This window comes from Eimeria acervulina, genomic scaffold (assembly GCF_000499425.1).
Source record: "Eimeria acervulina Houghton genomic scaffold, Eah_scaff156, whole genome shotgun sequence".
Taxonomy (NCBI): domain Eukaryota; phylum Apicomplexa; class Conoidasida; order Eucoccidiorida; family Eimeriidae; genus Eimeria; species Eimeria acervulina.
This window is the reverse complement of record NW_013550199.1, coordinates 27367-45209: the sequence shown is the minus strand read 5'-3', so window position 1 is coordinate 45209 and position 17843 is coordinate 27367. Positions and strand designations below refer to the sequence as shown.

The 17843-nt window shown below is 51.2% G+C and overlaps 5 protein-coding genes across 5 annotated transcripts in view; 3 read left to right on the top strand and 2 right to left on the bottom strand.

The window, feature by feature from the left end:
- Positions 1–2202: 2202 nt before the first annotated feature.
- Positions 2203–5565, top strand: EAH_00021770 (hypothetical protein, conserved; the record flags this gene model as incomplete). The annotated part of the gene is made up of 7 exons (XM_013397046.1): positions 2203–2267; positions 2431–2543; positions 2644–2903; positions 3136–3283; positions 3709–3757; positions 4687–4904; positions 5357–5565. The coding sequence occupies 7 exons, from the start codon at positions 2203–2205 to the stop codon at positions 5563–5565; spliced, it is 1062 nt and encodes a 353-aa protein (XP_013252500.1).
- A 2244-nt stretch (positions 5566–7809) lies between these two features.
- Positions 7810–10836, top strand: EAH_00021760 (hypothetical protein, conserved; the record flags this gene model as incomplete). The annotated part of the gene is made up of 7 exons (XM_013397045.1): positions 7810–7903; positions 8331–9361; positions 9510–9603; positions 9967–10025; positions 10269–10295; positions 10457–10532; positions 10757–10836. The coding sequence occupies 7 exons, from the start codon at positions 7810–7812 to the stop codon at positions 10834–10836; spliced, it is 1461 nt and encodes a 486-aa protein (XP_013252499.1).
- A 698-nt stretch (positions 10837–11534) lies between these two features.
- On the bottom strand, positions 11535–14427 carry EAH_00021750 (ribosome biogenesis protein SSF1, putative; the record flags this gene model as incomplete). Its single annotated transcript, XM_013397044.1, has 6 exons — positions 11535–11823; positions 11919–12149; positions 12347–12431; positions 12701–13253; positions 13561–13785; positions 14242–14427. 6 exons carry the CDS (start codon positions 14425–14427, stop codon positions 11535–11537), a joined length of 1569 nt encoding a protein of 522 aa, XP_013252498.1.
- A 387-nt stretch (positions 14428–14814) lies between these two features.
- On the top strand, positions 14815–17085 carry EAH_00021740 (hypothetical protein, conserved; the record flags this gene model as incomplete). Its single annotated transcript, XM_013397043.1, has 4 exons — positions 14815–14831; positions 15246–15427; positions 15526–15574; positions 15867–17085. The coding sequence occupies 4 exons, from the start codon at positions 14815–14817 to the stop codon at positions 17083–17085; spliced, it is 1467 nt and encodes a 488-aa protein (XP_013252497.1).
- Positions 17086–17697: 612 nt separating this feature from the next.
- EAH_00021730 (signal recognition particle 54 kDa protein, putative) overlaps positions 17698–17843 on the bottom strand; it is a gene marked incomplete at both ends in the record, with an annotated part of 6101 nt that continues 5955 nt past the window's right edge. The window contains one exon of the mRNA XM_013397042.1: positions 17698–17766. Coding sequence (XP_013252496.1) covers positions 17698–17766 — 69 coding nt within the window. The remainder of the gene's footprint in view (positions 17767–17843) is intronic.

The following is a 17843-nucleotide window of genomic DNA, read 5'->3' as shown; positions in this document are numbered from 1 at the left end:
AGAGGTGCTTGCTCATGGAGGAAATGATGTCACTTTGGCCAGCTGCAGGTGGCTTCCCCTAGCCGTCGAAAGTGATAGTGCACTAGGCACTGCGGTGCCTGTGCCAGTTATGGTGGGCATCATGAAAATTCCGAAAGTACGAGGTTTTGTTCCTCGTAGGGTCGGGATACATGAGCCCTGCAGGATATTCGGGCACTCGCCTGGCACAGATGATTCGGCATTCTAATTTAATCAGGGGTTTGCATCAGGATTCGCAAACCTACTTCCGTGTTTAAGCATCGTGGTCGGCTCCTATTATTGGAGCCTTCGCTAAATAGCTAGGCCGACATCATCCGCTAGTGCAATAATGTATGCACGCATATGCTTGTTGCTGCTGGTAGCGGCTGTATTTCCTCACTTCACCACAGTCAGCAGAGTAGTTTGGATATCCGCTCGTGCATCTTACCTTGTTTCTTTGTTTCTGGTTGGCCCTTTTGCTGAGTTCACTCATCTATCGAGCAGTGAGTGAGTTTGGTTTTTTCCCTGCCAAAGTTGTTGCCTGCTACTGGAGCAAACGGGGCACAGCCAGGTAGAGAAGGCGCTGGTGGGTTTTTGCGTCAGTGAGCCAGTGAAAAAATTGCGAATGAATTAATAACAAGTACATTTTGCAATTGGTTCTGTAAGGGGCGTATTCTTGATGCCGAAACCGAGGGTCACTGACGAGCTCTGGGCCACTGTCGAGGTTAAGACCTTCACAATGTACCCGTTATTTTTCGCGTCTCATTCGGCATCAAACGCATCCATTTAAAACGCAGTGTGAATACCGCATCTTACCCGTGTGCCTAGATGCAGAACACCCCCAGACAGGGCAATTGTCTAGTGGCAAGGTGAGATTTGCATGGGTAGCAAATTCTATAGTAGTTGGTTTACACATTGCAGAGTAGTTTACACAGTGTACAAGCCAACCAATTTATCTACGTTTCAGTCTTCAAAGCTGTTCCCCTCTCTCTAGAGAGCCCAGGAGTTTGGTGTTTTAAAGGTTCAGAAGATAGAATTAAAACTGGTAGCTGAGTTTGCAAACATTGCAAACACTACTCCCAGTTGCTTGTACAATGTGGGCCCATAGTTATAAGTAGCCCTACAGGCCTCAGAAAAGCCAGTCTAGAAACTTTAACTAAAGAAAGGTAAAGCTTCAAGCATGCTTGAAGCTTGGATCCAAGCTCTAGTTCAAAGCGGGAAGCTTTCGTGACGCATTACTGATTAATTTGTTGTATTCAACGCAAGGGCCGCAGAGCATTGGCAGAAGATCGGGTTAAGCGCCTCAGCGCAAACTTGGGAAAGAAACGTTCTATGCGTATTGAAGCCTGCGTTGTTTTGTTTCATCCGACGATGTGAGTTCGAGTGTAGATGTAGAAGAAACGAGGCGCGGAGTGGAACTCACTGTGAGTTTAGTAGTCGCAATATCGTGACATTCACAATATGAATATTTGGGTAGGTCTTCAGCTCAGGAATTTTGCGGTTCAACAGCTGGTAGTCTGTGCCTAATTCTGTCCGTCATATGTGAAAACAGAGCAGCTGCAACTCGGAAACCTAGACAGTGCTATTGACAGACCTAGTTAGAGTGCCGCGTTGGCGGTCAGGGGGCTTCAAAGCAATTTCGACAGTTGCAACTTGAGGCAAGATCATCTAATGCTGTTCCTCCTTCTACCTCTGGTGGGGGTCTACTGTCAAATGCAACGACACCGGTCTACGCGCTGCCACTCCAGGGAGCCCTCATACAGCTGTACGCCGAGGAGGAGCCTTGCTTTGACGAGTAAACACAGCAGCAATACATGGAAAGTCCTTTTCTAATGTGAAAAAAAAGGAAAATAATAAATTCCTAAAAAGAGGTTTGCTTGCTCACGTGCATCGGGTGCCGCCGCTGCACTGAATGACGAAGTGCGAAGTCGCAGGTGGTGGCGGTTGCTGTTGAATAGTCCTGCGCTTCCAAACGACCCACCACCTTTTGCAAACCCTTATGATTTAAGTAGAATATTTTATTATTTTTCTTTAGACAGCTCTTGCTGTCCCCATGGCTTCCCTATTCGCCTCCAGCCCGAGGCCACCACAGCGTCGATGAGTTCAGATTGACACGGCTCACTGGACACGCCTGTCAATAGGGGAGCTGAATACTGCATGCCGCCTCTCAGCAAATTTCTGTTCAAAAATTGAGATCTGGGGTTAATGGCGGAGCTTCAGTCCGCGCTTGCCGCCAGGCAGCAGAAAGGCGAAGAAGATCAAGTGTTTGAGTGAGTGGTTTACACAGCAACCACTGGTCATAGAACACTAGAGCAAGACCTTCCTGTATAAATATACTTCATCACCTCCTCGTTCCCCTGCGAACATTCCACATTTCGCATCTCAGCTGTATGCGAGTTAGCAGTAGTAATATATTCTCCGTTGCTTCTTCAGGGGGTACGGCAAAAGACGGTTTACCTTCAAGGAGGGCAAGAAAGATTCCTCCTCTGATCCAGCTAGAGTTCTTCACCTAATACAAGTCCAAGGCGTTGAATCACCCACGGAACGTAAGTATGGCTTGAGGGTTTAGGGTTTTGAATGCACGTCACACAGAGAAAGCGCAAGGGGTTCAGGGTATACGGTTTGGGTTTCTACGGCTGCTTTCAGCACTGGATGAGGGGCACCACAGTGACCCCCAAGAGCACCCTCCGCTGCCACCGCAGCAACAGCAGCAGCAAGAGCAGCAGCAGCAAGAGCAGCAGCAGCAAGAGCAGCAGCAGCAAGAGCAGCTGCAGCAAGAGGAAAAACAGCAGCAACAAGATGAGGAGCCCGCCGTGAGCCCGCCCGTCGCCTCCACAGAGGAAGGAAACAATCGCCAGCAGCCACAGCCAAAGAAGCCCCTTCGCCTTGAACATCGTTTTGACTGGGTAATGCAAAAAACCATAAACGAGCTCCGCACGTTTTCATTTTTAGCTTCGCATGCACGCGAGAAACACAACAGCAACTGAAGCTGCTGCAGAAACAGCAGCAGCTCTTGGACACTGAACAAGGTCATGCGAGATATCGCATCCGCAAATCGCTTACATCTTATCTGCATCCCGTTGCCTGCCACTGCTGCTGCTGCTATTGCTGCTGCTGCTTCTGGTGCTCTCTTTCCAGAGCCATCGATATCCGCTGCATTTTGCGAAGGACCACAAGAGCCCAGAGGTGCAGGCGAAGGCACGAATGCTGGAGAGGGAGTATAACCTCCCCTCGCAGGTTTCTGTGCGCATAGCACTTCTCTATCAGTATAAAGAAGATGGGATCGGTGTGCTGCTGCTGCTGTTGCTGCTGTTGCTGCTGTTGCTCATGCTCTGTTGCTGTTGCTGCTGTTGTTGCAAGTGCGCTGCTACTGCTGCTACTGGAAGTGCGGTGCGGCTGCTGTTGTTGCTGGTGCGCTGCTGCTGCTGTTGTTGGTGGGCTGCTGCTGCTTTTGCTGCTGCGCTACTTTCGCTAGTGCTCTGATGCTGCTGCTACTGTTCGTGTTGCTGCTGCTTTGCTGCTACGTAAGCAAGTTGTTTGTTGTGGATCTGCGTTGCACGTGGGCAGCCACTGCCTCTTGTTCTAGTGGTGCCGGTGATGCAGCTGAGAGTTCTTGCTGCTGTGCAGTTGTGTTGTTGGTGGTCTTGCTGCTGCTGCTGCTGTTGCTGCTGTATGGTGTGGTGGTGTATCTGCATTTGTTGTTCTGCGCAGGGGAAAGGATAGCGGATGTGTATTTGGAGGCGATTACAAAACTTCAAGCGTGAGGGGCTACACAAAATCTTAATTCTAATTTTCTAAATGTAGTATTGTTTTCAAAAAGTCTTTCTTCTTTTTCTTTACAGTAACTCTTCTTCTGTTGCGGTGTTGAGGGGGGAGGACTTAGAGTAGGGGCATCACTGCTTTGTTGCTATAGTGTTTATGTGCGTAGTTTGTCTTCTCGTTTCTGTCGCTTTGCTTTGTTTTGTTATGCTGTCTGCTTTTGCTGTTGCTTTTGACTGGCGTAACGGACTCATACATGCATGCATGCGTTTGCCTAGAGCAGCATATCCCTACAGAGCAGAGAAACATTTAGCAGCAAACAGAACTGCTGCAAGTGCATGATTTCTTCCTCTCTGCGTCAGTATATTATTGGGTATTTCTTGTGTTTGTTCGTGTATCTCTTTGCCTCCCGCTCTGTCTTCACCTCTGTACCCCTCTCTATTTCTTCTCCTTTGCTTGTCATTGCTTTTATCATCTCTAATATTAATCCGCTTGGGTGTTGGTCTGTTGGCTCTTTTCTGTCTCTTTCTCTCTCAAAAAGATCGGAAGGTAACAGACAAGAAAGAAACAAAAATACTGGCATATATCGGCCTTGTTGGTCTCTGCCCCCTTCGCTTGTTTCTTTCGCTCTTTTTCTGTACATCTCTTTCTTTAAACATTTATACATTTTCTGATAACGCCAGCTTTCATATTTTGTTTTCACCGTCGTTTTCTTTTGCTGTATCTCCCTCTGCGGACTGCAACTAAATTCAAGGTTGCTATATATATATATATATATCTGCATAATGTAGGGACAGAGAGAACATGAATACATATATATGTATACATATATATGTATTTATATCGTATGTATGTATGTATTATAGGAGTGTATTTGTTTTACCTATTGAATGCATTCCTTTGTGCGGGTATTGTGTTATGTTTGAACAGGGGCGTGCAATGCTCGAAGCTGTGTCATAGTTCGTTGAAGGTGAAGAGGAAGCAATTGCGTCTGATGTACCCTGAAGGTGCTTTATGTCTGAAAACCCTCGGCCTTTCTGGTTTCTTCTCTGGCTCTTCTCGCATTGATTTCCACACATTAAAGGACTTGTACATCGGCACCTCGCACTCTGTTGAATTCAGAGAAGTGAACGCTATGATTAGGCCATGTAAGTGCCCACAAAACTCTCCGAAAGAACTGTTTCACGAAACTTCACCAGCTCCTCAGCCACTTAGGTGCACCGGGCTGCAAAATAGCTACCTACCGAGCTAGCTAGGAAGCTAGCTAGCTAGCTAGCTGCATAGATAGCTGTATCGCTAGCTAGTTAGCTGGATAGCTAGCTGTTGTACAGCCTGGAGAAGTGGCTCCCTCTTAAGCAGCGGGGTCTTGGCTCACTCGCGACTAGTTCTGTTTGTCTAACCCTTCGCACATGCAGCCCCAAGGCTACCCACGGCATCTTTGATGCTGGCTGCGTACCTGATGCATACTTTGGTGGTAAAATGCATTGATGGCTAGCTAGACTAGTTATCCAGGTTTGCTGCTAATGCTTATTGCATGCGTGCTTATTTGTTGTACGCTGCTGCTGCCTATGTGTTGCATGCACGTTGCTTTGCGTTGCAGTGGGGCAAATGCTGCAAGAGAGCCGCTGCTGCGTACTGGCAACCACGCTGCGAACATACTCTCTTCTGATGGATCGCCCGTCAGACTTAGCTGCATTATGCGCAGTTGTTGATGTCTCAACAGGCCGCCACGGCCCCGCAGTGTGGAATACGGGGGGAGTCACCGATGCGGTGTTTGCTACGGGCATTCAGGCCAGGAGGATGAACTAGGCCTATTCTGCACAAATGGTAACTAGCTAGCTAGCTATCTAGCTAGCTAGCTAGCTAGCCAGATGGATATCGAACTAGGTAACTAAGTAACTAGCTGTGGAGCTGGCTAGGTAGCTAGGTGGCTAGGTAGCTAGCTGCCTAACTAGAGAGTTAGAGAGGTATCTATCTAGCTAGCTTACTAGCAAGCTAGATAGATAGATACCTCTATAACTCGCTGTGCTACGGAGCCTCCTTGCCCACAGGTTGACTGCAGGTCCATAGAAAATGCCTGGCTGGCTATCAAGGCAGAATACGAAGGGTCAGGCCGACAGCTAGCTGGGGCCTCCTCGCACCAGCTAGCTAGTTGTGTGTTTCATCATCTGCACAGCTCCAGTTATGTTTGGCTTCAGGGCAGCCAAGCGGCAGCACCAACCGCAGGAGGATCCCGCACTGTTCAGAAAGTAGCAGCAACACCCCGCACTAGCTGAGCAGCAGCAGCAGCAGCAGCAGCAGCAGCAGTACCGCGCGCGTGCTGTGCAGCAGCAGCAACAGCAATCTGCTGCTTTCTGTAGTCAAAGTAACGGATTCATTTCCATCGATGAAACACTAGATGGCCTGTCTTTCCCCTGTCTTGTATTAGGAGCCTCCTTTAGCTAGCTATTATATATATGGTATTATTATGTACGAGTAGCTAGCTGGCTAGTCACCATAGGTAGGAGAGTAGCTATCTGGCTAGCGAGCTGAGTCTGCTCGATGCACACTCAGGCCGTCTGGGCCTACTCACTGCGGCGCTCTCGAGGCAGCAGTAGCAACAGCAGCAGCAGCAACAGAAGCAGTAACGGCAGCAGCAGCAATAAGTTTGCCAGCGCGGGGCGCTGCAGCTGCTTGGCGTCGCCGCCTACTGGTTAGCTCGCGTTCCCGTAGTAGCTGTGCTGCAGCAGCAAATAGCAGAGGAGGTCTAGGCAGTGTACTAGTGCTTATAAGAAAGGGAAGGCGCAGCTGCAGCATTTGCTGTAGCTGCGGGCACACTCCGTTACGCTGCAGCAGCGACAGCAGCAAGACCCAGTGGCTGTTCTCACAGCGCTCCTCAGTCTTAGAGGGGCTGGCAGCAATTTCTCTAGGCGTTTGTTTTATTTTGTTGCAGCACAAAAAAGACTCTCTGGACTTGTGCTGCTGCGGCAACGGCATCATGATGTCGGGTGCAGCAGCAGCTGCAGCTGCAACAGCAGCAACAGCGTATGGATCATCAGCACTACGGCGATTGTGTAAAACTTGGGTTTATTACTGCCGATCCAGTGTTCACTAGCACGTGTTATACGAGTGTTTATTAATATTTAGGGTTTAGGGTTTGTTGAAGCAGAGAAAGTATATGTGGCTACGTATTGTCGCTGCTGCCTCTGCATCTCTCTAGCTGCCGCACAGGTTCGCCCAGCTGGGTATCATTGAGGGTACAGGCAGTGCTGCAATAGAGCGCCAGATTGTTGTTGAAGGATATAGAGCAGCAGAAGCAGCAGCAGCAGCAGCAGCAGCAGCAAAAAGCAAAAAAAATGAAGGAAGAATATCTACTATGGAGGTAACTGAAGCTGCTGCTGCGCAGGCGCAGCAGCAGCTAGAGGCAGCGAGGGTAAAGCAACTGGAGCAACTGACTGGCCTTTGTATGCTTCTTAAATTAATATTGTTTTTATAATAATTAATTTATTTTTAAGGTATTTTATACCGTTGAATTAGGGCTTTTTATACGCAAAAAGAAGCAGCTCACAAACAGCTGCAAGAACCCTTAAGGAATACTGGTGGGGGTCAGAGCAGTGTAGAGGACCCCAGGCAAAGCAGGCGGCAACCCTCGAACCGTAAACCCTAAACCCTAAACCCTAAACCCTAAACCCTAGGGTTTAGCCTTTGTATTGAGGTGTACTTTGAGTGTCTTTAAAAGAAACTCTCTCGCTCCTGCTTCTCTTCTTTTTAACCCGTTGCTGCATCTTCGAGCAAGGCGCTCTCTGGGTCTGCTGCTGGTCTGGCTGTACATGCAGCAGCTGTTTGATGCAGCAGCAGTTGTTGTTGCTGCAGATTCTTGTTTTTCTTTCTCGTTTGATTCCATAGCCGGTAAAGAGACTGCAGCAGCAAACTTTGTTTCCTGCGTCTCTCCCCCTCTGCCCTAGTAGCTGCCTCGCCTGCAACAGGACCTACGAGAAGGAGGGCTTCTGTTGGATTAAGGGTTTAGGGTTTAGGGTTTTCATCTGCTTTAGCTTGGCTGCAAGTTGAACCCAGATGCCCGGGGCTGCTGCAGTTCTGCTGCTCGAAGTATATCTATTCTTTAAAGGCGCTGCTACTATCTTATTAGCTCGCTCTCTGCGCAGCGTTGGTATTGCAATGCTGCAGCAATGAATCTCTTGTTTATTTTCAGCCCTTTCACATGACTCTGCTGCTGCTGGCTGTGCAGCAGCAACAGCACGAGCACCAGCAGCAGCAGACGCAACGAAAGCAACAGCCACAGCCGCAGCGGGAGGACAGGCAGCAGCGGGAGAAGCAATAGAGGGACTTCAAGCGCTGCTGCAGAGCAGCTGCAGCAGCAGCAGCAGCAACTTCAGCAGTACCAGCAGCTGTAGCCGTAGCAACAGCAGCAGCTGCAGCAGCAGCAGCAGGATCTGGTGCTGCAGCTGGAGCAGCATTCAAGCCACAAGGTTGCTGCTGTTCAGGGATGCGTTTGGGAGATCTTTTGCTGCTGCTGCTGTCGGGGCTTGCTGCCCCCTCAGCTGTTCTTGCATGCGGAGGGTCTGCTGCTGCTGTAGAGCCGTTAGTGGGAGTAGCGGAAGCTGACGCGGCGTCTATACAGCCTGCTCCCTTGCCAGCTGCTTCTGATCCTTCTGCTCCTGCTGCTGCTGCTGCTGCTGCTGACAAGCAGGGGGATGTGCTGCTGCAGGAGACTACCTCGATAGGGCAGCGCCGCACAAGGAGGGCTTCTAAGAAGGGGCCCACTTATAAATCTACAAGCAGCAGACGCCCTACGAGGAGAACAACAAGAAGAACGAAAAGCGAGAGATTATCAAACCCACGTGCTGCAGCTGCTGATGCAAGATCGAAGCGGCAGCCTGCAACAACTACCGGATCGGGCTTAAGACGTACAAACAAAAGAGGGACAGCATCTCGTAGAGCCCGCAGCAAAGATGCTGCAGCAACAGCAGCAACATCAGCAACAACAGCAACAACACCATCACCAACAGCAGCAAATTTCTCTTCTGATCGCCAGAAAGGAAATACAAACACTACTTCGAAGCGCGCGCAAGACGGCGCTTCAGTGCGTAGGCCTACAAACAAACCCAAGGGCCCCAAGGGGCCCCAGGGGCCCCAGGGGCCCCAAGGACCCCAGGGGCCCCAAGGGCCCCAAGGGCCCCAGGGTCCCCAAGGGCCTGGGGGCCCCCAGGGTCCCGAGGGGCCCCAAGGGCCTGGGGGCCCCCAAGGGCCTGGGGGCCCCCAGGGGCCCCCAGAGCCTAATGATCTGGAGGGGCCCTCAAGCCGTGCGGGCACCTATAAGCCTGTGAAGGGGGCCCCTGGGGGCCCCTGTGCTAATGGTGATGGTGCAGCTTGTTTTGATGAAGAGGGTGATTATGAAAGAGGGCCTGATGATACGACCCGATATACAACCGGGACAGACGAGCTGCAGCGTACAGTGCTGCTGTCAACAGATAGAGAAGCCTCAATTAAATTTGCTGCTAAGCTTCTTGCTGGGGTCTTCGGTATTGCTGCTCTTCTTATTCTAGGCTCGCTTCTCAAGAAGCTCATTAAACACAACCAAGGGTCTGCCCCTGTCGAAGAACCAGACGTAAGTTAAAAGGTTCTGCAAAAGGGTTTAGGGTTTAGGGTTTAGGGGAAGAGGGATTAGGGTTTGCAGTTTACGGGTCACAGCTTGGAAGAGAGAAGACTTGTAAGCCTCAGGGTTTAGGGTTTAGGGTTTAGGGTTTAGGGTTTAGGGGAGATGGGAGAGGGCTCTTGTTGCTGTGTGCTTGCAGGAAACAGTTGCGTTGCTTGGGCACCAACTTGTTCATAGATCTTGTAAGCCTCAGGGTTTAGGGTTTAGGGTTTAGGAGAGGCTGGGTTGCAGTCTTTGGCCTTGAGATGCTACAACATTTAATCCGTGGGGTTTAGGGTTTAGGGTTTAGGGTTTAGGGTTTGGGGTTCCGTTTGCTGTGCTGTTGATGCAGGTCGTAAGGAGCAAACTCAACCAGGCAGCTGTCTAAGCAGCTATAATTGCTATTGCTTAACTGCTCCTTTGCTGCTGTTATTGCTGCTGCTGCAGTTGCTGTTGTTGCTGTTGCCCTTGCCTTTGCTTCTGCTGCTGCGGTTGCCGCTCTTGTTGCTGTTTCTGCTGCTAGTTCTGCTGCTGCTACTGCTGCTGCTGCTGCTGCTGCTGTTGCTGCTTGTGTTCAGAAACCTTGCGCTTCAGCTACAAAGGCGTGAGTATGAAGTCCCGTTTGATTTCATACGCTGTAGGTTCTCAAAACCCTAAACCCTAAAAACCCTAAACCCTAAAAACCCTAAACCCTTGCCGCCTACGCTCGAGTTTGATGTTCCGATTATTATTAGGGCTTGCTCAGGGCGTCGGGCAGAGGGTTTAGAGACTAATTGCCAGGGAGGAAGGGGGGAGGAAGGCCACATGATAAGGGTTTAGGGTTTAGGGTTTAGGGTTTAGTCTTGAGGGTTTTTGCTCTGTGCTTTTTGTTGCTTCTCAGTTCCCCCCAGAGGAATTAACAGTCGAGGTAAGCAGCAGCAAAACCCCAAACCCTAAACCCTAAACCCTAAACCCAAACAGGTTGCGTCAAGCATTTAGCAGGAGGTTGCAGGCTGTTGGTTTTGCTGTCCAGGGTGTTTAGGGTTTAGGGTTTAGGTTTTTAAGGGTTTGGGGTTTGTGGGTGCATAGGACGTCGTCGAGGTGCTGGAGGAAATTGAAAAACAATTAGAGTTATTTGTTGCAAAGGACCCGATGGAAAGAAGCAGTAAGTTTGACTGCATGCATTTTACTAAACCCTAAACCCTAAACCCTAAACCCTAAACCCGGAAGAGCAAGCACCCTTTGTAGTTTTTATAGGGTTTAGGGTTTTGAGTTTGTTAGCGTCTTCCAAGTGCTCATCACGCTTCAACATCTACTGTATCCTATAGTGTTTAGGTTTTTGTCATGGGCTCCTAGGGTTTAGGGTTTAGGGTTTGGGTATGCTTGCAGGGTCGGCCTTTAGCGTATTCGGCCCTCGAGGGTCTTGTGATAGAATCAGTGTAATTGAAGATGATGCGCGTGCTGAGTAGAAAAATATCAGCAGGGGCCTTCATCACGAGAAGTAGGTTTAACGTCTTTGAAACAAACCTCTCAGGTTGCGTCTCCCGCTTGCTCTCCCGCCGCTAGCTAGCTGCCAGCTAGCTGCCAGCTAGCCAGCTAGCAGCTAGCCACAGCGCGGCAACGAAGGTTCTGCCGCTCCTCCCGAGCTGGTAGCTGGCTAGCTACCCAGCTAGCCAACTACCCAGCTAGCTAGCTGCCAAGCTAGCTAACTACCCAGCTAGCTAGCTAACCAGCTAGCTAGATAGCTAACCATCTAGCCATTTACCCAGCTAGCTAGCTACCAAGCTAGCTAGCTAACCAGCTAGCTAGCTAACCAGCTAGCTAGCTAACCAGCTAGTCAACTACCCAGCTAGCGAACTACCCAGCTAGCTAGCTGGCTTTCCACTGGCCTATGTAGCTACGTAGTTGCCTACTTAGCTGCCTTGATGGCTAGCTAGATGGCTACTTAGGTAGCTAGCTAGCTAGCTAGTTAGCCGGCAGGCCAGCTAGCTAGCTGGGTAGCTAGCTAGCTGGCTGGCCTGCGGCGTGTTGTTGTTGGGGGCTTTGCTTGGACTGCCTTCAAACACAATTGAAATATGTGCTTGTGCACAGTTCGCAGCTCGCAGATTATCTCAGGTGTACGTACACCCCAAACGCTTTTTGCAAGTGCAATACAACTAGAGTATATCTACACCTCAGCTGTATCCGGAATTCGCCGGTTCTTGTTGCTACCGCGCCACTTGCTGCTGCTGCTGCTGCCCTGCGGGCCTTTTGCTGCAGTTGCTGTTGCTGCTGCTCCGCCCTTGGGAGCAGCAGCCTTCCGCTTCGATGCTTGGCTCTGCTGCTGCTGTTGCTGCTGTTTGCTGCGTCGGCCCCCAAATTGAGAACGCTGCCGCTGCTGCTTCTGCTGCTGATTATTTGTTGTTGCTGCTGCTGCTGCTGCTGGCTTCCGCTGCTTGAAGGTGAAGGGGTTGAACCTAAGACACAAACAAGAGCCTCAGCGGGTATTCTTTACTCCCCCCCTCAAGGGTTTAGGGTTTAGGGTTTAGGGTTTAGGGTTTTATAGACTTACTTGGGTCTCTTTGCGGCATGAGATTCGTTCTCCGGCTCTTCTTCTTCAGAGTCTCCGTCATTGCTGTCTCTGTCTCTCTTTTTGCTGCTGCTGCTGCTCTGGACGCCCCCTTTTGCTTTAGAGGATTCTGCTGCTGCTTCTACTCCATTCGTTGCTTCTGCTGCTGCTGCTGCTGCTGCCTTCGCATTGCCCTTTGGCTGCAGCATCTCTAGCAGCTTCTGTCTCTCCTCCCTGCGCAGCAAACCCTAGAGCACAGATTCTAGCTGCTGCTGCTGCTGCTGCTGCTGACTCTGTTGCTGTTGCTGCTGCTTCTACTTCTGGTTCTGTTGCTGCTTCTGCTGTTTCTGTTGCTGTCAAAGCTGCAATTTCAAATCTAAACCGCGGTAGACTAAACCCTAAACCCTAAACCCTAAACCCTAGAGCCTCACTCCCTCTTTGCTTTTAGCAGCTGCTCCTTCTTCTTAAGGGCTTCCAACTCCTCAGGCGTCTTCGAGATATGCTTATGATACAACACTGCAGCAGCAGCAGCAGCAGCAGCAGGTGCAGCAGATACAGCAGATGCAGCAGCAAGTGCAGCAGATACAGCAGCAGCACCACCAGCAGCAGCAGTAGACGCAGATGCAGCAGCAAGCATGAAGTAGCAGCAAAGCCATCATCGCCGTCAACAACAGCAGCTGCTGCCGCAGCAGCAGCAGCAGCAGCAGATACAGCAGATGCGCCAGGCACAGAAAATATGCTCTTGTGGGGTTGAGAGTGTTTAGGGTTTAGGGTTTAGGGTTTACCCTCGCCGGAGCAGACGTCATTTTCAATCTTAATAAGAAGCAAATCGAGCCGCGGGCCGATCTCTCTCAGTTGTACAGCCATGGAGAGCTCTTGCTGCTGCTGCTGCTCCTGCTGCTGCTGCTGCTGCTGCTGCAGTTGCTGCTGCTTGCTGGGCAGTATTACCTGCAAAGTGCTGCACTTCGATATGCGAGAGGGGCCCGTTGCAGCACCAAATACAACTCGCTGGTTTTGCTGCTGCTGCTGCTGTTGCTGTTGCTGTTGCTGCTGCTCTGCTGCCAGCAGCATATCGCATGCGTCTGTCTGCTTCTGCTGCAGTTGCTGCAGCAGCTGCTTTTGAGCAGCACCCCCAGCAGAAGCCTTGAGCAGACTCTCTACCCCTACTGTAATATCTGCTGCTTTCAGAGAGACAGTATAATGACGGAATTGATAGCGGATGCCGTCGCTGCTGCTGCTGCTGCTGCTGCTGCTGCTGCTGCTGTCGCTGCTGCTGCTGCTGTTGGCTTCTTGCTCAGAGACAGAACGGAAAAACGCAACTCTCCGGAAGTCGTTCAGCTGCGCGCACAAACCCTAAACCCTAAACCCTAAACCCTAAACCCTCAGCAGACAGTGAGGAGTCAAACAGAGACTGAAAACCCTTGAGGGTTTGCTGTTGCTGGGGTTTAGGGTTTCCTAGGGTTTGAAAGGTACTAGGATTGGGGCGTAAGAGGGTTTAGGGTTTAATCAGTCAGCTAGCTTTAGGGTTTAGGTTTAATCAGTCAGTTAGCTCTAGGGCTCAGGGTTTAATCAGTCAGTTAGCTCTAGGGTTTAGGGTTTAGGGTTTAGGGTTTGAGGTTAGGACCCTAGCTGTTCGGAGGTCTACAGGAGAGAAGAGAGACCGCAGCATTGAGGTGGTTAGCTGCAGCGCCTGAGCTTTTCCTAAACCCTCCGCATTCTTGCTGCTGCTGCTGCTGCTGCTGCTGCTGCTGCTGCTGCTGCTGTTGCTGCTGCTTAAGATGAGCAGTGGGGGCTTGCGGAGGTCCTTTGGGTCTATTCGCGCACCGCTAACTTCTCTCTGAACATCTCCAATTAAAGAGAAATTCAATACCTGAAGGCACAAACCCTAAACCCTAAACCCTAAACCCTAAACCCTAAGCAATAAACCCTAGGGAGTAGTATCGTTTTCTCCCTGGCAGCAGCCCCGGCACAGATCTTCTCTTGACGCGGTTTTGTTGCTGACTAGGGTTTAGGGCTTGTGAGGGTTTATAAGGGTTTATAGTTCGTCAGGGTTTGCTTGCTGCTAGGGTTTATTGAAGATAAACAGGAGCTAGGGTTTAGGGTTTAGGGTTTAGGGTTTAGGGTTTAGTACCTGGAAGGTTAGAGTGGGCCCTCTAGGTAGCTTAGAGACTTTAAGATAAACTCCTTTATCTGTTTGAGTTAAAGTTTGTAGATGCGAAACGCCTAAATAATTTGCTGCACGTTGAAAATCTTTTTGTTTATTTCTTCGGCTCTCTCTCAGGTGTACAGACACCCGGGGCCCCACAACATGTCTCCAGTCTCTTACTAGTTGGCGGCATGAAGGCGACACTCGGCCGCGCCTCACAACAATGCTAGAGGGTCCCTCTTCTGCTGCTGCTGCTGATGATGATCCGCTGCTGCTGCTGCTGCTGCTGCTGCCAGCAGATAGACGACCCGCTGCTGCCTTCACACGCTGGCGCTGCTTCCGTTTTGCTGCGCGACGCCCAGCCATCTTCCTCGTGCTGCTGCTGTTGCTGCTGCTGCTGTTGCTGCTGCTGCTGTTGCTGCTGCTGCTGCTGCTGTTGCAGCTGCTGCTGTTGCAGCTGCTGCTGCTGTTGCTGCTGCTGTTGCTGCAGCTGCTGTTGCTGCTGCTGCTGCTGTTGCTGCAGCTTCTGTTGTTACTGCTGTCAGCTGATGCTGCTACAAAAGGCTGCTGTTGCTGCTAATCCTGCTGCTGCAGCAGCTGTTGTAATATTCCTTGCAGCTTCCCACAGCGCGGAAGGCGCTGCAAGAAGTAGGGTTTAGGGTTTAGGGTTTAGGGTTTAGAGTTTCAGTGCTTCAGTTTAAGGGTTTGTGGTTTTGTTTCCCTCTGTAGAACCCTAAATATGAACAGGCTCAGATGGTTTCGGCCGCAGTGTGGGGCCCCTGAAAGGAACCCTAAACCCTAAACCCTAAACCCTAAACCCTAAACCCTAAAACCCAAACCAACGGATATCTACAGGTTCAGGGTTTCGCTGCAAATTTAATCAGCTGCTTCTCCTAAAGAGATTTGTAAACCCTAAACCCTCAGCTTAAGGGCTTGGAAGGCAGAGAGACCATGGGGCTGCTCAGGGGGCCCGAGGCCCTAAACCCTAAACCCTAAACCCTAAACCCTAATCCGCAAAGGCTAGACCCTAGTATAGAATCCCTCAAGGGTTTTAGAATTCGATATGAATATAATTTGTTTGTGAATTTTCTTAAGGTGTTGCGTTTCCCTCGGAGGAGACATGCACGTTAGGGTTTAGGGTTTAGGGTTTAGGGTTTAGGGTTTAGGGTTTAGGGTTTGTGTAGGATGGCTCTGAAGACGTCTGCTCTTCCCGGAGACTTTGTTAATTTTTACGCGTGGTTCGGCCTTATACCCTCTTATTCTTCAGCAGCAGAAGAAGGTTTTTCTTTGTCTTGTTTAGATGAGTGGTTTGGGTGGCGTTTTGCTGCTATCAATGCCTTCTCGCTGCCCAGAATACACCATGCAGGTAGGGTTTAGGGTTTAGGGTTTAGGGTTTGGGGTTTAGGGTTTAGGGTTTAGGGTTTGGGGTCTAGGGTTTAGGGATTAGGGTTTGGGGTGTTACAGTTTCAGGCTACGGTTTCAAGGGTTGCAAGTTCAGGATAAGCGAGCTGCGGTAGGAGGATGCCTAGGGTTTATGGTTTAGGGTTTAGGGTTTAGGGTTTAGGGTGTATGCGGTGCAGATGAAGACATCAGCGGCGTATGGATGCGCAACTTAGATCGGCTGCTGCGGTGTCGGGCAGCAGCAGCAGCAGCACCAGCAGATCGCCCAAGGCTGCTGCAGCAAATGTTTCTAGAGCAGCACCCCCCCAATAACGTGTGGAAGTACAAGAAACCTCCTGAGTTATAGACGCTTGAGGGTTTAGGGTTTAGGGTTTAGGGTTTAGGGTTTTTCGCCGACTTCATAGGATGGCAACCCCCCAGAGCTGTCCGTACACCCCAGCGCAGACAGCAGCAGATATAGAAGAACTCCTCCTTGCTGCTGCTGCTCCAAGCCGCAGCACGAAATCTAGCAGCAGTAGCAGCAGTAGCACAAAATGTAGCAGCAGCACGGCAGCAGCAGCAGCAGCAGCAGCAAGGGGAGAGCTGCCTTGGGAAGAAGTGCTGCTGCTGCTGCAGCAGTGGGGAGAGTTCCGGCAGCAGCAGCAGCAGCTCTGCTGCCAGCTTCAGCAGCTTGTGCGGCATCGGCTGCTATTCGATGAGGCCCCTGCAGCAGCAGCAGAAGCAGCAGCAGCAGCTGCTGCTGCCGCAGCAGCAGCAGAAGCTGAAACAGCAGCAGTGCATATCGCGGCTGTCAGCAACACAAACCCTCTAAAGGCGTTGGAGCTGTTTGGGGAAGCTCTGCAGCAGCAGCAACATCAGCAGCAGCAGAAGCAGCAGCAGCAGCAGCTGCTGCAGCAACGGTGCAGTAGCAAGGTTCTCGCTGCAGCAGCAGCCGCTTCTCCGGGCTCGCTAGAGTGCATGCTGCTGTACTTAGACGACCGCATAGCTGCAGCAAAGACACAAATTGCTGCTGCAGCAGCAAACTTCAGCAGCAGTACCACCACTGCTACAGCCATGCGGCTGCAGGTGCTGGCTCAGGCTGCTGCTGAATCTCTCTTCCCCCGTCGGGCAGCAGCAGCAGCTGCTGCTGCTGCTGCTGCAGCAAAACGCAAAAATAAACGCCGGGGGAAGCGGAATGCTGCAGCAGCCAAAGCACCACTGCAGCAGCAGCAGCAGCAGCAAGGAGCGCAGGAGGACCTGCAGCACCAGCAGGAGCAGCAGCAGGAACAGCAGCAGCAGCAAACGCTAGAGCAGCAACAGCAGGAACCAAAGCAGCAACCGCAGCGAGAACTAACTGAAGAAGAGGCAGCAGCAGCAGCAGCAGAAGCAGCTGACCTGCAGCAGATCGCTGCTGCATGCGAGGATCTGCTGCGCTCTGTAAAGGCCTATGCTGCTTTTGCTGCTGCTGCTGCTGCTGCTGCAGCAGACGGTCTCCTTGGCTGTAGTATGGATATGTATGACAGAGAAATAGAGTTGCTGCCTCCTCTTCAAGAAGCAGCAGCAATTGCAGAAAAAAGAGCAGCAGCAGCAGCTGCTGCTGCTGCTGCAGCTGCTGCTGAGAATGAGGGGAGCGCGGAGGGGTGAACGACCAACCACGCATGCATTTGCTGCACCAGCTGCAGCAGCAGTTCGGTGCTGCTGCAGCAAACTGCTGCTGTAGCTGCTTGCGCTGTCCCTGCAGCAGCAGCGCTTGTTTCGCAGACTGTTATTAAAGGGCCTAGGGCTTAGGGTTTAGCATTGAGGGTTTAGGGTTTGAGATCTGCCCGAAGCGAAGGCTGGGGATGTAGAGTGTAGACACAAAGCACCGCTAGCTGGCTAGCTAGCTAGCCAGCTAGCCATCTAGCGGTGTCTTGCTGGCTAGCTAGCTAGCCGTCTAGCTAACTAGCAATCTAGCTAGCTAGCCAGCTAGCGCTGGACCTAGCTGACTACCCCTGCAGCTAGCCAGCTAGCTGACTACCCCTGCAGCTAGCCAGCTAGCTGGCTAGCCAGGTAGCTAACCAGGTGGCTAGCTGGCTAGCCAGGTAGCTAGCTGCGCCGCTCCCCACATGTTACAGGGGCAACGGCGGCTTTGGTTCTCCACCCAAACAGATGCGCTTGCCGCAGCTAGCTAGCTGGCTAGCTAGCTGGCTAGCTAGGCAGCTACGCAACTAGCTCAGTAGCTACCTGGCTGGCTAGCTGGCTAGCTAGCTAGCGCCATTACCTGCCGCCAAGGCCCGCAAAGGCTCTCATCATTTCCTGCATATCCCCCGCGTCGCCAGACTGCAGCTGCACGTACACCCACGCAGCAGCAAGCAGCAGCAGCAGCAGCAGCAGCAGGTGAAGCGCAAGACCCTCGTAAGCTA